At 46.3% G+C, this 18,097-nt stretch overlaps 1 protein-coding gene across 1 annotated transcript in view; it reads left to right on the top strand.

Moving 5' to 3' along the window:
- KMO (kynurenine 3-monooxygenase) overlaps window positions 1-18,097 on the top strand; it is an 848,456-nt gene that overhangs the window by 385,829 nt on the left and 444,530 nt on the right. The window contains exons 7-8 of the mRNA XM_066594875.1: window positions 330-495; window positions 1,360-1,431. Of these exons, the coding sequence (XP_066450972.1) occupies window positions 330-495; window positions 1,360-1,431 (238 nt within the window). The remainder of the gene's footprint in view (window positions 1-329; window positions 496-1,359; window positions 1,432-18,097) is intronic.

Below are 18,097 nucleotides of genomic sequence, written 5' to 3'. Positions count from 1 at the left end.
TCGCGGAAAGCTCGACTCGAGCAACGAGCACCCAAGCATTTCGGTGCTCGCTCATCTCTACTTGGTATGCATGCACAGTTTGTAAGTTTGTGTATTCTTTCTGTGTCCTCAACAAGGAGGCCTGTAAATGTAGCCTTATACAATAGTATTTTAACATCACACATTTTTTTGGTGAACACGCTAGTCACCTGCCCACAACAGTGAGAATGGAGCTGCCTGCTTCCTACGGAAATCAGTTCAGTGCTCTTGATTGACTGCTAGCCTGGAAATGGTAACTGATAGATTTTAACGTATTATTTTCACTGATTGTCATTGTTTTTATTTTTCAGGGAGCAAGGCATTGTGAAGCAGACACATGCAGATTTGATTGTGGGATGTGATGGTGCCTTTTCGTCTGTAAGAAAACAATTCATGAAGAAAATGCGTTTTAATTACAGTCAAGTATATATTCCTCATGGATACAAGGAATTGACAATTTCACCTAAAAATGGAGAAGTACGTTAAAAATACTAAAGAGGTTATAAACTACTTTTAAAAAGTGCCTAATAGTTTAATCAAATGAAAATTATCTTTCTATTGTTAGCATAGCAACATATTAGAGATATTAACAAATATTGCAATATCACCTCTTTAAATGAATTAGTGAGCATGCAACCAAGAGCCTGAAAACCTTGTTGTTATCCAACTATTACTGCCACACCAACAGTAGTTACCAATGATAATGAAGAAAATGTTTATTATGCGGGTGGTCTTACTTCTATAGCAGGTTATTCTGATCGAAAATCATCTGACCCATCATTTAAATGGGTATATGCACTTGTCCAATTCTTGGATAAAAATAGCGTAAGTACATGTACATGTGCGGTGTGCCGTACATTGAACAGCACACAGACAGGAGGTCATGCGGCTGCCCTCATTAGGGTGATCAACCTACTTTTAGGTTTCCTTATATTGGTATAGTAGGATTAGCTTTTAGTTTTGTTATAAATAGTTTTGTTCTGCATTTACATACTGTGTTTATATTGTTCTTTTGTCCTAATAGGCTGTTAAGTCCAATTCGGATGGGGTGTTTGGTGTATGGCTCAAACATCACCCCAGACCCACTTCCGTGTGTGTGTGTGTTGTGGAATGCTTTTTGCAGGGAGGACTGGTCCAAAATGTCTGCTTAGTTATGCAAATCTTATCAGTAGCTACTAGTAAAGTTTATTAGAGGTAATTTGCTGCTAAACTGAGATCTACAGGCTATTGATTTCAAGGGTTCACCTACTCTTTTTTTTGCATGTGTAAATTATTCTTGACAAATAGTTGAAAAAACAACTTGTCACTTCAGATTACTTTTGTTACATTTTTATTTTCCAGTTTGCTATGGAACCTAACTATTTACACATATGGCCAAGAAATACATTTATGATGATTGCATTACCTAATCTGGTAAGATATCAATATAGCTGCTTAAATCCATACATATAAAGATGAAAGCTTTCACTGACTGACCGATTTGCCACTAATTCTCTAACTTCCTGATGTCGTGCAAACATGAAATTTAGCGGAAGCATGTTTTAGGTCCTAAATGAGGTGAGTGGGAGGGGTGGCACATTCTGTAGAGGGACATCTGTACATGCAGCCTGAGGAGAATCTAACGCTCCTCTATGTGTATACGTATTTTATTCTTCGGTTACTCTGAAGTAAAAAAAAATCATAAAATTTTATATGCAAACAATATGTAAACACCTGTATCAAATTAACTCGGGTGAGGCCGGGTATATCAGCCAGTGTTTACATAAAGGTATGTTGACCTGTGGCAGATACATAAACTATTTTCTGCAGCAGAATTGGATGGTGAAGATCTGCAGCATATTATTGTACCTGCACAGTGAATGCATTTTGAGAAATCCAATTCTCATGTTGCTGAAGAAATTTGTAAATTGACCCATGTTGCTGATTTTGCATGTCAGTTTATTCTGTGGATCTTCGGATTGGCTGTGACCTCTTCAAATGAGGAAGCGAAATTTGTACAAGTACCAAATATGTGTCAAAATCTTTGCATTACATCTATATTTTGATGCAAATTTTGGTGCGGATCCACACAAATTTGCAGTGAATTTCTGCAATGTGTGTGTGTTGTGTTAGAGTGTGGTCAAACAGGCCGTATTTGCTGCTGATTTTCCACGGAAAATCAGCGAAGCCACAGCTAACCCACAGTGACAAAATCAAGTGTTCGATCCTTCAGCATACTTTTTGAAAACACCTGCTGAGTGGGCTCTTTCTAATGTGATGCTATTCCTCAGCATTCTGAGACAATCCCCTTTTCCTCCAATAGAAGCCTTAAAAGGTCTGACATTGACGTCCAATAATTGGCACTGTCGAGGCATTGTTCCATCTTTTCATTTGAAGCTGGTTACACGCACCATTTTTTAACCTGTTATATAGATTTTGCAGGGTTTTTAACAGTTTATTTCATAGGGTTTTTCTTTTGCAAATACATTTCTTTAACCCCTTAAGGACATGTTTTATAAGATAAGCAGTCTCACCTCGTTTTATCCATCCACGCTCGTTGCATATACTTCCAATTGGGAGAGTTATATACTCACGTCCACCACTAGCCACTCGATCAGGTGGTTTCCAAAATAGAGTACATCCAAACAGATGAGAACTCAAAGTAACGTGGATAAAAATACTTCTATTTTTCACGGTGTGCCGTCCCAGCCCTGCACGACCACGTCTCACGCAACATTGTACGCGCCCTCACCAACTCGGTTACTGGCAAGGTCCACTTAACAACGGACACGTGGACAAGCACAGGCGGGCAGGGCCACTATATCTCCCTGATGGCACATTGGGTGAATTTAGTGGAGGCTGGGACCGAGCATGTCCTACCCACCCCCAGAATTGCAGGCCCCCAGATCGGTGCTGGTTTCTGCGTCGGTGTATGCCACCTCCACTAAACCTTCCTCCTCCTCCTCCTCCTCCAACGCAACCTCAACCTCGCAATCAAGACGTGTCAGCAGCAGCACGTCGCCAGGAGTCAGTGTCGTGCGGCAGCACCGTGGTGGGCAAGCATCAGCAGGCCGTGCTGAAACTACTCAGCTTAGGAGAGAAGAGGCACACGACCCACGAACTGTTGCACGGTCTGACAGAGCAGACCGACCGCTGGCTTTCACCACTGAGCCTGCAACCGGGCATGGTCGTGTGTGACAACGGCCATAACCTTGTGGCGGCTCTGCAGCTCGGCAGCCTCATGCACGTGCCATGCCTGGCCCACGTCTTTAACTTGGTGGTTCAGCAGTTTCTGAAAGGCTACCCACACTTGTCAGACCTCCTCGGCAAGGTGCGCCGGGTCAGCGCACATTTCCGCAAGTCCAATACGGACGCTGCCACCCTGCGGATCCTGCAACATCGGTTTAATCTGCCAGTGCACAGACTGCTTTGTGACGTGCCCACACGGTGGAACTCTACGCTCCACATGTTGGCCCGGCTGTATGAGCAGCGTAGAGATATAGTGGAATATCAACTCCAACATGGGCGGCGTAGTGGGAGTCAGCCTCCTCAATTCTTCTCAGAGGAGTGGGCATGAATGGCAGATATCTGCCAGGTCCTTGGAAACTTTGAGGAGTCTACCCTGATGGTGAGCGACGATGCTGCAATCATTAGCGTCACCATTCCCCTGCTACGCCTGTTGACAAGTTCCCTGCAAAGTATAAAGGCAGACGCTTTGTCGTCGGAAATGGAGGCGGGGGAAGACAGTATGTCGCTGGATAGTCAGAGCACCCTCATGTCTATATCTCAGCGCGTTGAGGAGGGGGAGGAGCCTGAGGAGGAAGGGACAGCTGGGCCCACTGCAGAGGGTACCCATGCTGCTTGCCTCTCATCCATTCAGCGTGTATGGCCTGAGGAGGAGGATACTCAAAGTGATCTTCCTAGTGAGGACAGCCATATGTTGTGTACAGGTACCCTGGCACACATGGCTGACTTTATGTTAGCATGCCTTTCTCGTGACCCTCGCGTTAGATGCATTCTGGCCACTACGGATTACTGGGTGTACAAACTGCTCGACCCACGGTATAAGGAGAACCTTTCCACTCTCATTCCCGAAGAGGAAAGGGGTTTGAGAGTGATGCAATACCACAGGGCCCTGGTGGACAAACTGATGGTAAACTTCCCATCTGACAGCGCTAGTGGCAGAAGGCGCAGTTCCGAGGGCCAAGTAGAAGGGGAGGCACGGAGATCAGGCAGCATGTCCTCCCCAGTCAAGGCTGAGTCGGCGGGAGCACTGTAAGAAGATGGTGAGGGAGTACGTAGCCGATTGTACCACTGTCCTCCGTGACACCTCTGCTCCGTACAACTACTGGGTGTCAAAGCTGGACACGTGGCCCGAACTCGCGCTGTATGCCCTGGAGGTGCTGGCTTGCCCTGCGGCTAGCATCTTGTCAGAGAGGGTGTTTAGTGCAGCTGGGGGAATCATCACGGACAAGCGTACCCGCCTGTCAACTGACAGTGCCTACAGGCTTACACTCATAAAGATGAACAAAGCCTAGATTTCCCCAAACTTCTCTTCTCCACCAGCGGACAGCAGCGCTACCTAAAGACCTTTATCAATCTGTGTATGATATTCGTCCTCCTCCTCCGGTTCCTCCTCCTGAAACCTCACGTAATCACCGCGAACGGGCAATTTTTCTGTGGGCCAAAAGGCTCATATAACTTTTCTAAATAATATTTATCTGTTTCAATTCTCATTAAAGCACTGAAACTTCCACCTGAATCAATTTTTATTTTGATTAATGGGTTTCACCTGCCCTCTGGGTTGGGCATGGGCAATTTTTTGTGGGGTACATTTGTACTGTCGGTACACCAATTTTTCGGGCCCTCGCCTACAATGTAATCCAAGTAATTTTTATGGGCTTCGCCTGCACTCATGCTACACCACTGTGTCTGGGGTTGGCCTACACTTTTGCTACAGAAATGTAACTCTGTTCTGCCTACCTATACTTCTGCCACAGTAATGCTACAGGGGTCTGACTATACTTCTGCAACAGAAATGTAACTTCGGTCTGCCGATACTTCTGCTCCTGAAATGTTACCTTGGATGGTGTATACTGTTACTACTGTAATTTTAGTTTCAAAATATTTTATTTGAAAATCAATCGTGTTAAGTACAACTTTTTCAAGTAATCAAGAATGGGTTTTCCCTCGCAGGGGGTACAGCATATCATATCACATTAGGCTTATTCCTAGAATGAGTGTACTACTTTCTTGCCATTATTGTTTCTATTCTTGTTATTCCTCTAACTCTCTCTCTCCAGATTTCACTGGAGGGTGTGTTTCATAGAATAGTTGTAACTTCTAACTTTATCAATTCAAACAATAAACTTTTGGTAACATTGTAACATAGATCAACCATGGTCGTCTCTCATTCCTTGACTAGGTGTTTTCATTTTTCTTTTGACTATTTGTCTTGGGGGTCTCATTTTCATGTTGACTGGAAGATGTGTCGTATTCCCGGTATATCCACCATGTTCACCCAGGGGTCCCATATCTCCCCAAATTTTTCTAGAGTATCTGTTCCCACCGCGTGCAGTCTCTCATATAATGCTATGCGGGAGACTCTATCAAGTACGTCTCGGAAGGAGAGGTTTCTCTGCTTCCACCTAGAGGCAATGTGAATTCTGGCGGCCATACATATTACCTGGATCAGCTTATGGGCTCGATATCTGATCCCTGGTTGGTGGTCCCCCAGTAGAAGTACTGCTGGAGTTCTATATAGATTGCCTATGAATAGCCTCTGTAGAAGCCTGTGAACTTGTGTCCACAGCCTCGCGACCACCGGGCATGTCCACCATATATGAGCTTGTGTGCCCAATTCGTTACAACCTCTGAAACATAGAGGCGAGGTGGATTGGTATATCTGATGCAATCTGTGTGGTACCAGGTGGGTTCGGTGGAGAATCTTTATTGATGTTTCTGTCAAGGTCACCTGGTGGCTCCCCTTCGCTACTGTCTCACAACATTGTCTCCATTTCTCTAGTGGTAGACTTATTTTTAAGTCCTTTTCCCATTTTTCCATGTATGGGAGTTTTCCCTCTCCCCCCGGTCTGTTCAACTCATTATAAATCAGGGATAGGGACCCCTTTTTCATAGGGTCCCTCAGGCACAATCTCTCGAACGCTGTTAAGTCTGGATGAGTTCGTGGGAGCCTGAGTGAGCCTAGGAAGTGGTACACTTGGTTGATTCTAAAGTACTCGGACATGGGAGGATTGAATTTAGTTTTAAATTGGTCCATGGTAAGTATTTTGGAGTTTTCCGTCATGTTATATATATATATTTGTGAGCTCATTAATTTTCCACTATTGGAAATGTATCAGATCTCTACTTGGGGGGAACTTTTCATTTGGTATCAATGGTAGTAATCTTGATGGATTATTGGAGAGTTTGTAGTTATATCTTGATTCCCTCCATATGCGTAAAGAGTGGTATGAGAGTGGGCTCTTCTCGAGGAGGTTTGACCTTAATGGGCCTGCCGACCAAGTCAGTTCCTCGGGGGTGTGTGGGGCTAGCTTATGTGTCTCCATGTTCACCCAGAGCGGAGCTTTTGAACCCCCTAGGGTTTCAATTCATTGTGCCAGTCTTGCTGCTACATAATATTTTTTTAGATTAGGTACCGAGAGGCCCCCAGTTTTTTGTTGTAGTACATGGTCCTATTTTTGATCCTTGCCCATTTTCCGGCCCAGATGAACCTGAATATGGCCCTCTGAAAGTCATCCAGAACCCCGTTTGGGATAGGAATGGGCAATGTCCGAAACAGGTATAGTATCCGGGGCAGGGTATTCATTTTTATCGCATTTATTCTTCCCATCCATGAAAGCATGGGATCATCCCATTTTGCTAGCTCAGCGATCAGTTTCTTAATTAGTGGCGGATAATTTCGTTTGTATAGGGAAGACAAAGAGGGAGTTAGATTAATACCCAGATATGGTATATATTGTGTCTGTAGTTTAAATCCAAAATTTATGTCTATTAGCTTTATTAGGGAGGGTGGGGTGTTTATATGCATTATATCGCTCTTGTCTGTATTTACTTTTAGTCCCATCAGGGATGCCCACCTCTCCAGGAGATTCACCAGGTTTGGTAGAGTTGTTAAGGGTTGGGTGATAGTTAGTAACATATCATCCGCGAATAAATTAATTTTATATTCCCTCTCTCCTAAGGTGACTCCTTTTATGTTTGGATTTTCCCTGATAGCTATCGCTAGCGGTTACATAGCTAGAGCAAAAAGCGCTGGGGAGAGGGTGCATCCCTGCCGGGTGCCTCGCTTTATTGGGATTAATCTTTCCTTGGTTGTTGGTAATTTTAATAGGGTTGAGGGTTGGGAGTACAAGGATTTTATTGCCTGTAGAAATTCCCCTCTAAAGCCCATGTGTCCCAGCAAGGCGAACAGGTATTCCCAGGATATGGAGTCAAACGCTTTTTCAATGTCCAAAGCGAGCATGGTCAGGGGATTATTATTTCTCTGGGCTTGTTCAATAATATTTAGTACTTTCCTGATGTTGTCCGGCGCCTGCCTCTGCGGAATGAAGCCTACCTGGTCCTTACGTACTAATTTTGTGAGAAAAAGGTTCAATCACCTCGCTAGGACACCTGTAAAAAATTTTATAATCTAAGTTTAGGAGCGATATTGGCCTATAATTTTTGGGGGAGAGCGTGGGGTATGTCCATCCATTATGGTCTGGTACATTTCCCTAAGAGGTCCGGTCAGATGGTCTTTATATTTCTTATAATATATAGCTGTGAGGCCATCTGGGCGTGGAGCCTTACCCTGTTTTAGATTATCTATTACCTCCTCTATTTCCTCTACCATGATATCAGCATTTAATAGATCCCCCTGCTCCTGACCTATGTTGGGTAGTTGCACTGATTCTAGGAATTCCTTTCTCTGGGTTTCCCCTCCCCCTTTATGCTCCCGGTACAAAGACATATAGAAATCGGCAAATGTATCGTAAATTTTTGTTGGATTAGTAGTTGTCGTATTGTGTGGGGTGTATAATTTGAATACCGAGTTTAATATTTGCGTTTCTCGTAATTTTATGGCTAGCATTCTATCTGGTTTGTTTGCGAATTTATAATATTTATATTTTGTCCATTGTAATGCCCTCTCTACTTTTTCCGACAATATGATATTTAGCTGGAGTTTAATGTCCCTGATCTCTTTCGCGGTTGCTCGTGTCGGGTGTCTTTGATTCAGGTTTTCTAGGAGAAATAGCCTCCTTTCTAAGGCCTGAAAGGTTTTGGATCTTTCCCTTTTTTTTGGGAGGCCATTTGAATTAATCTGCCCCGGATATAAGCCTTGTGGGAGAGCCAGACCCATTGCGGTTTGTTTTCTGGTCCCTTATTTAATTCAAAGAATTCTGTGATTTGGGTCAAAATTTTATTTGAGCTGATTGGGTCCTTCAGAGTCACCTCATTCAGTCTCAACCTAAAAACATTGCTCGGGGTATTTCCTAGTTCTATTTCGCAAAGTACCACATCGTGGTCTGACCATGCATTTGGGTAATGTCTGGCGGTCACAAGCTGAGGCACAAGCTGTGTTGAAATTAGCACATAGTCAAGTCTAGAGTAGGTCTGATTTGGCGCTGAGAAAAAGGTATATCCTCTATCCTTCCCATGGACCTCTCTCCAACAGTCAGCTAGTCTGTGGTGTTCTAGTTTGGCTTCCCATTCTTTCCTCTGCTTGTCTGAGAATCTGTCTGGGGTGTTACTTGATCTGTCTAGTGATTTGTGGAAAGGGAAGTTGAAGTCCCCTGCCCACAAGACCTAGTGTTGTGGGAATCTCGCTATTTGGTTTGCTACTTTACGCAAATGGGGCCAGGGGTTCTCTGAAGGGGCATACATGTTGACTATTAGCAGTGGCTGGTCGTGGATTGTACCCCATGTAAGGCAGTATCTCCCTTCTTGGTTGCTTTCTGAGTGTATCCCCTGGAGAGGGAATGAATTATGTAGCAGTGTCAGTACCCCCCTGTGTTTCTTGTTCGCTGTGGACGCAAAGCTTCTTGTGTAGTTGTGGTTAATATATCTCGGAGCTGAGTTGTGGGAGAAATGTGTCTCCTGGATACAGATTATATCTGGTTTATGTTTAGCATATGTCATAAAGGCTTTCCTCCGTTTGTTCGGTGAATTAAATCTTCTCACATTATGGGATATTAGACATACCATTTGGAAGTGTAGTCTGGGCTCGCTGTGATGTCCTTACCCTGGAACCTATGTTCGTCTTTCTGTTGTCCTCCAGTCTGACCCTTTTTCTGAGAGACGACCTGTGATCTTAATTCAAAAACAATTATAAACAGGTTTTCAAACATAACCACCTTTCCCCTCTGTGTATGTGGGGTCGGTGAAACACTTGGTAACGCAAGGTTAACTAGGGTCCTCGGACCCTTAAGGCCAGAGATTGGATTGGTGTCACCTTTTGGCAACCCTTCCATCTCTGATGTACTCAGCAACTTTTCTACCATCATGGGACTAGGCACTCCATTCCATAACATTAATTGTGATCAATTTGCGTTCCTGCCATGGAAGAACGCCCCCATGGGGTCTCCCCCCATGGGCACTCCCCCATTCCTCCCTTGTTATGCTTATTGTGACAAAAAGATTTGTTTGTTTGTCCATGTAAATGTCCATTCTCCTCCCCCCCCCCTCCCAGTCCTCCCTCCTTTCTTTCCCTTTCTACTCCTCCAGGAGCTTTGGAGGGTGACAAACGAGGTTACAGCATCCATCTCAAATCTATCCGGTCATCTCTAGGCTCTGTCGGGCCCGTTGTTCGATGCATTTCGTTCTCGTGGTCTGGGTCTGTTTTGTAGCGGGTGTGGAGTGACCCAGGATCACCTGAGGCGTGGGCGCACTCTTCTTGTTTCTGATGGTCTTTCTACTTGTATCTGTACTCTCTCCAGGGTTTCATAGGCTTCCTCTAAAGTCTTCATTGTGTATGTTCTGCCTTGATTCTGAAAGATAAGTGCGAACGGGAATGCCCGCTTATATCTGATATTGGCCGTTATTAAGGCTTGTGTGATTGGCCTGAACATTCGCCTTTTCGCCAATGTGGATGGGGCTATATCTGCGTAGAGTTGAACGGAGGGGGACATTCCCGGTAATGGGGTAAGATTCCTAGCCGCCGCCAGGAGTTGATCTCTCACTTCGCTGTAGTGTAGCTTAACCACTACATCTCTCGGCAGCTCTGGATTTGGGGGCTTCGCAAGTGCCCTATGGATTCGATCTATTTTGAATGAGGCTTAATCAAGCTGGGGCAGGAGTGCAGAGAAGAGATTAATAGCTGTCTGTTTCAAGGCTGTGATCGTTTCCGAGAGGCCCCGAATTCTGATATTGGATCGCCTCGATCTGTTCTCCAGATCCTCTAGTTTGGCTTCCATTTGGTCCACTTTGGATTCTAGGTCTGCCACGTAGCCTCGATCTGTTTCTATAACTTCGATTATGTCCTCTGTTTTTTTTTTCTCAAGATCCTCCGTTCTTTGCCCCAGATCCCGAATCTGTTCAGTAAAGTCCTTTACTGCGGCAGAGAGTGCTGTTTTAAAGATCTCCATTTTTGTTAGTAGACTCGCGTGGTCTGTGGTGTCATGCCTTGTTTCTGTGTTTTCTTCTTCTGCATCAATCTCTGAGGGGCTCCTGGACGCTGTGGGGGAAGGGGTATCTGCTTGGGATTGGGATGTGATCATATTCAAAAGCGTGCCTTTGGAAGGGGTCTTTGCTGTTTTACCTTTGGTTTTAGTCATGCTTTTTTACTTGCTGCTTGGTATGACCAATGGATGCTGGTAGATCTTGCTCTGTTTGTCTTATATCATAGTGCGAATGTCCCGATGGAGCAGAGACTAGGGTCTCATTACCCGAAGCAACTAGCTCTGCTCAGGCTCTGAGTGGGGGTTGCTATCTTGACAGGCAGTCGGGGCACGTTTTATTTCCTGGAGGGGTTTGCTGGATTGCGTTATGGCGTGTAGTTCTTCTGTATTGCTATATGTTGTTTGGGATTCTCTGTTCTTGTTTTGTATATCTCCTTCGGGGAACGTTCTCCCTTTGTGGGGGCTATCTTTGCTGGAAGCTTGGTCAGAGGGAGGAGGAGGGGGAAGAGCCTCACTACAGCTATGTTCGCTGATTATAGCTCAGGTCGACTCTTCTGGCGCTATTGGGAGCCTTGGCTTTTATGTGGTACAGATAGGCTTCCCTGGGTTTCCCGTCGTCAGGGTCGTGGCGTCCGGGGCTGTTTATGGCTTGTGATTGCACCCGGGGTCTCCCTCAGCTGTCCCCAGCCTCCCCTATTGCACGTCAAGTTATTCTCTCCCCTCCCCGTGCTGTCCTACCTCTGTGCCGCTGGATTGTGTCTTCTGACCCCTTCCTTCTACTGTTCGTGCTCCCCACAGGTTCTCCTTTCTATATCGGGAGGGTGAGGGGGGTCCGCAGTTTCCCGCTCTCCTGCACTCTGCAGCGGCCTGTCTGGCGCCTGTTGTCACTGTATGCCAGGTTCTCCCCCTCTCCTGTTATTGCTCACCGGAGGTCCCTCCGTCTGCTGCTGATGGGGTCTGCGGCTTCCCGCTTGCGGCCTGCATCCACTTCCGGTCCGCGGGGTTCCTTGCCTTGGGTCGTGACTCGACCGCTGATTCTGGGTGTTCACCGCTGCCTCTCCTCCTCTTCTCTCGCCTGGGAGTCCTCTCGTCTGTGGCTGGGGAGGCTTCGCTGTCTTCCTCAGAGGTGTGCTCACTCCGAGTGGTCCCGCGGCTCCTTCCGGTTTGCGGCCGCCGGCACTTTAGTCCGCGGCTTGCCTGGGCCGTGTAGGCCCTACCTTGGTCCGGCTTCGATTTGGCCCGGAGACGGCTCTACGCGATCCTCTACCCCCGAGGATGTTCGTGAGGTAGTTCTCGGGTCTCTCCTGTGTTTTCCTCTTGCGGGACAAGCAAGTAAACATCGGGCAGCGGCGGAGCTCGCTCTGATGCGACTGTCCCGCTGCTTGTCCGGCCACGCCCCTACTACTGTAATTTTACTAATACTGGGCTCTGCCCATACTGCTTCAACGGAAATGTTACTAGGGCATGTCTATACTGCTATAACAGAAATGTAACTAATAGTGGGCTCTGCCCATACTGCTTCTACGTTAATGTTACTAGGGGCCTCTCTATACTGCTACTACTGAAATGTTACAAATGCTGTACTCTCCCTACACTGCTGCCAGGGAAATGTTTATCTGCTGCTTTGTCCATACTGCTTCTACGTAAATGTTACTAGGGTCTGACTATACTGCTACTACTGAAATGTAACAAATGTGTACTCTCCCTACACTGCTGCAAGGGAATTGTGAATCTGCTGCTTTGTCCATACTGCTTCTACGTTAATGTTACTGGGGTCTGTCTATACTGTTATTACAACTGAAAAGTTACTGCACTCTGTCAATACTGCTGCAAATGAAATGTTACTGGGTTCAGCCTACACTGCTGCAACGGGAATCTTAAAGGGGTGTGTCTATACTGTTACTACTACTGAAATGTTACTGGGGCCTGTCTGCACTGCTGGAACTGAAATGTTACTGGGGCCTGTCCCTAATGATACTACTGAAATGTTACTGGGGTCTGTCAATACTGCTGTAAATGAAATGTTACTGGGGTCTGTCTATACTGTTGCTACTGAAATGTTACTGGGGTCTGTCTATACTGTTGCTACTGAAATGTTACTGGGGTCTGTCTATACTGTTGCTACTGAAATGTTACTGGGGTCTGTCTGCACTGCTGGAACTGAAATGTTACTGGGGTCTGTCCACACTGCTGGAACTGAAATGTTACTGGGGCATGTCGCAACTGATACTACTGAAATGTTACTGGGGTTGTCTACACTGCTGGAACTGAAATGTTACTGGGGTCTGTCTAGACTTATACTACTGAACTGTTACTGGGGTCTGTCTAGACTTATACTACTGAAATGTTACAGGGGTCTGTCTATACTGCTGCAAATGAAATGTTAGTGGGGTCTGTCCCTACTGCTGCCAATTAAATGTTACTGGGGTCTGTCCATACTCTTACCACTGAAATGTTACTAATTCTCGGCTCTGCCTATACTGCTGCTACTGCTATGTTACAGGGTTGTGGAAACGGAGGCTTGCCAAAGACATGATGGTGGCGAGGCCGCGCTATTAGGTCCCCAGGCACGACAATTTTTCAGCAACGCGGTTACTGCCAAGGTGCATATAACCACGGACGCGGGGACAGGACACGTACTGCCTCAAAGACATCCCCCTCCTCCTCCTCCAACAATGAAAATATTCTTGGCAAATGCTTTCACAGTGGTCCGTCTGGTGGCAGTCCAAGAATTTCACCTTAAACGACACAATAAAAAAAGCCCACCACCACCCCCCCGCCACGGCCCACTTAATCCTGGCCACATCCTGAAAACCAACTAAATACAACCGCGGTAGTATTCCGTTATCCCTAGCTCAAGCTTTCAGCCAACTGGTAGAGCATTGGTGGCTTAAAAGTTCTTGGTACTGCTAAATCCAAAGATTAGCGTACAGCTGAGGTTGGAATACAGGTGACTATAGAACACACCATCCCTGCAGGGCAAGGGACTGAGTGGCAGCAGGTACCGACCCTAAATAGAAGCAGGCCAGCTGAGAACCACATACTCCCTGAAGTCCAATGATTTTGGACTGACCGATGATGAGGCCTTTATTTGTGGTCATCTTTGGTAATTCCTAAGAAAGATGCTCGCGTGGTAGTAGCCGGAAACGTGGATTGCTATTTGCTAACACTTTGAAATGGACAACGGAAACCATAGGAATGAAGCCTTTCCATTTTCCAACTTGAGATGAGAAGGAGTGCAGACTTTCAGTACCTTGAGTATCCTTTTCATTGCAATCAAATGCCCCTCTCTTGTCTTAGAAAATACTAGCATTTCCACATAGGTGTTGTCAATCTGTCTATACTGTTACTACTGAAATCCCACCAATACTGGGCTATGCCTATCCTGCTGTTACGGAAATGTTACAGGGGTCTGTGGATACCGTTACTACTGAAATGTAACTGATACTGTGCTCTGCCTATACTGCAGCTACTGAAATGTTACTGGGGTCCGTCTATACTGTAACTACAGAAGTGTTAATAGGGTCTCCCTAGACTTCTGCAACATAACTGTTAGTGGGGTGTACGTATACCTTAGCTACAGGAGTATTACAGGGGTCGATGCATACTATGAGTGCACTAAGTGTTCCCATCGCGGTGTTCCACGTACATGGCCCAAAAAAAGATTACCCAGTCTGACTAGGGCATGCAGTGTGGGTTGAAGCCCACCTGTATGTAATCTGATGTTAGCTCTGCTGTCCAGGGCACTGCAATGGGATATAGTTATGTACCGCCGGTGGGTTCCAGGGAGCCACCCATGCTGTGGGTCCACAGGGACTTCACATTGGGGAGTTGTACCTGCCAGTGTGTATGTATAAAAAACCCCAGTCTGACTGGGGCATGCAGTGTGGGCCAAAGCCCACCTGTATTTTATCTGGCGTTACCTCAGCTGTGCAGGGCACTGCAATGGGATGTATTTATGTACCGCCGGTGGGTTCCAGGGAGCCACCCCTGCTGTGGGGGCACACGGAATTCCCATTGCGGAGTTGTACCTGCCTGTGACTATTTATAAAAAAGCCCAGTCTGACTGGGGCATGCAGTGTGGGCCGAAGCCCACCTGTATTTAATCTGACGTTAGCTCTACTATCCAGGGCACTGCATTGGGACAAACTACAGGAGCAATACAGCGCTAATGAGACGTGCACAGCTACGCCAGCATTGGAGTCAGCACTGTAGGCCCGCGATTGCTGAGGGTTTGTGCAGAGGCCTATGTCCTGGGTGCAGTGAAAGTCCGCTTCCTGCCTAGGATTGCTGAAGCTGTGGGCCGAGGCCTATGTCGTGGGCGCAGTGCAAGACTGCCATGTTTGGCCGCTCAGATCTATTTTTTGTTTATGTCTTGGGTTTCCTAGGACCCACCTATGCTGTTGGTGCAAACTTAGTTCCCATTGCAGTGTTTGACCTGTCTGGCACAAAGACACTGACTGACTTGGGTAGGGGGCAGAGCGCAGATGGCTTTCCCCTTGCAGTGTCGATTGAGCTATGCGACACCTTGACAGAATGAATACTGTGTGGCACATGGATTCCCCATTGCTATGCCCACGTTTGCAGCTCCTGACGGAGGTGGCACAGGATTGGATTTCTCATTGCTTCTGTACAGCATTGTGGGCTATCGCCCTGCCCCTTTTAAAGAGGGTCACTGCCAGGCCCTGCCAACCCTCTGCAGTGTGTGCCTCCGATTCCTCCTGATCGCAGACACACTTATAAATAGACATGAGGGTGGTGTGCGTGTGGCATGAGGGCAGCTGAAGGCTGCACAGGGACACTTCGGTGTGCGCTGTGGACACTGGGTCGTGCGGGGGGGGGGGGGGTTGGGCAGCATGTAACCCAGGAGAAGAGGTGGCGGTGTGTCCCGCAGGCAGTGCTTGTGCTTAGTTGGAGGTAGTGTGGTGCTTAGCTAAGGTGTGCCTTGCTAATGAGGGTTTGTCCGAAGTAAAAATTGTTATGGGGGGCCCACTCTTGCCTCTATTGTGGCTTAATAGTGGGACCTGGGAACCTGAAATGCAGCCCAGCATGTTGCCCCTCACCTGCCCTATCCGTTTCTGTGTCGTTTCCATCACTTTCTTGGGTTTTCCAGATTTTCACCAATGAAAACCTTAGCGGAGCATGGGTGATATACAAAAATGCTCGAGTCGCCCATTGACTTCAATGGGGTTCGTTACTCGAAACGAACCCTCGAGCATTGCGGAAAGTTCGACTCAAGCAACGAGCACCCGAGCATTTTGGTGCTCAATCATCTCTAGTCGTTACGGATATGATGATACCAAATATGTGGGATTTTAATTTTTTTTTTTAATTATGCTAATATGGGAAAAACAGAAAAAAGGTTGTTTTTTTACATTGTTTTTATCTTTTTTTACACAGTTTATGTCCCTGTAGTGGACTTGTACAATCACACCTATGATCGCTATGATAAAGCATTGCAGGACTTCTGTCCTGCAATGCCTTATCGCTTTTAATAGCGTTCATAGTCACTGCAATGCAGGATGTCTGTATCTGGCATCCTGTTGCCATGAAAACCCATCAGTCTCTCCGCGATTATATTGCGAGAGTCCTATAATGTCACAGAGGGAGTTCCCTCTCTGATCCCTTTACATGCCTTGATCTAAATAGAACATGGCAGGGAAGGAGTTAACAGCGGGGTCGCTGTCTCGATGCGCCCCCGCTGTTGCAGGGGGAGGTCGGCTATCAATGACAGCAGACTCCTGGTGCCTGATATCCTTAGGGCATAACTATGTGCTGTTGCACTAAGTACCTCCCTGCCAGGACATACAGTTACGCGCTGTGGCGGGAAATGGTTAAGGGTGGTTTCACACGGGCAAAAAAACGTGCTATTTTGACCTGATGTGAGAGTGAGTAAAAAAGCAGATTATGAAACCAATGATTTACAACTGTTTCCTTCCCATCTGCAATGTTTTCACTGATGTGATGTTGGGAGATCAAAAATAGCAGGACGCTCTATCTTTCTGCGATGTGCGTTTTTTTTTGTTTTGTTTTTTAAATCTCCCACGTTTTCCACTGTTCTCAATGGGGAGACCTTGCATGCATCTAGCACTTGGTGTGATGCTGCCGCCAGCCCCTTTGAAGACAATGGGAGATACGATGCGAGGGCATGCCTAAAGATAGGACATGCGGCTATCTTTCTTTTGTCCCCACATCGCATCGCAAAGCAGGAAAAAAAATCGCTCATGTTTATGACCCCATTCAAAAGGATGGGGTTCATATTTGTGCATTTTGCAACGCACAAATCTCACACTACAATCTTGTGCCTATAATGCATAATTAAGTACTTTACTTAAAGGGGTTGTCCCGCAAAAGAAAGTGGGTCTATACACTTCTGTATGGCCATATTAATGCACTTTGTAATGTACATTGTGCATTAATTATGAGCCATACAGAAGTTATAAGAAATTTTTCACTTACCTGCTCCGTTGCTAGCGTCCTCGTTTCCATGGAGCCGCCTAATTTTCAGCGTCTAATGGCCAAATTAGACGCGCTTGCGCAGTCCGGGTCTTCTTCTTTTCTCAATGGGGCTCCGTGTAGCTCCGTGTAGCTCCGCCCCGTCACGTGCCGATTCCAGCCAATCAGGAGGCTGGAATCGGCAATGGACCGCACAGAAGCCCTGCGGTCCAACGAGGGAAAAGATCCCGGCGGCCATCTTCAACCGGTAAGTAAGAAGTCACCAGAGCGCGGGGATTCAGGTAAGCACTCTCCGGTTTTTATTATTAACCCCTGCATCGGGGTTGTCTCGCGCCGAACGGGGGGGGGGGGGGTTGGAAAAAAAAAACCCGTTTTGGCGCGGGACAACCCCTTTAGAGCAAGTTTTGTCTGGCATTTTTGCGTTGTTGTTTTTAGGGGTTTTTTTTGTGTATTTTACGAAATGCTGTATACTCTTGACATGGAATTTTTTTTTTTCCATCTTTCCCTTGGGCTGCCTTCCCACGAGCGCATGCGCATTTGCAATTTTTGGTTTTAATATGAACGAGGCTTTTTTTTTTTTGATTGTCAGCGTATTTTAAAGGTTGGGACATCGACACAAAAATATCGCTAGTCGATTATATCGACTATCGCTGAACACACTATTGTTTATTGTAAAATATTGGTGGAAAACTATTGATATTTTGATATATCGACTTTTTAAATGCTGTATAAAAATAAAACAGGTGTAGGGTTAATAAAGCAACTCAATCAACAACAAAAATTATAGTTTTCTTTTAAAACTTTAAACTGTTGAGGCGTGTCCTGGCTTATGGAGGAGTGAGCCGCACCCTGAGCGAGCTCCCGCGCCCACCACCCGGTCGACAGCTCTGAGGCACCGAGCAGCGACCAAAAAAGACCCACGGACGTCTGAGGATGCAGAGAAGGCAGCCGCGATCCTCCGGTCCCACGGCGAGCAACAAGAAAGGCACCCTGGAGCGTTTTCTCGGCGCTCCGGCTGAGGCGCC

This window comes from Eleutherodactylus coqui, chromosome 3 (genome assembly GCF_035609145.1).
Source record: "Eleutherodactylus coqui strain aEleCoq1 chromosome 3, aEleCoq1.hap1, whole genome shotgun sequence".
Taxonomy (NCBI): Eukaryota; Metazoa; Chordata; class Amphibia; order Anura; family Eleutherodactylidae; genus Eleutherodactylus; species Eleutherodactylus coqui.
This window is presented reverse-complemented; position numbering and strand designations above follow the sequence as displayed.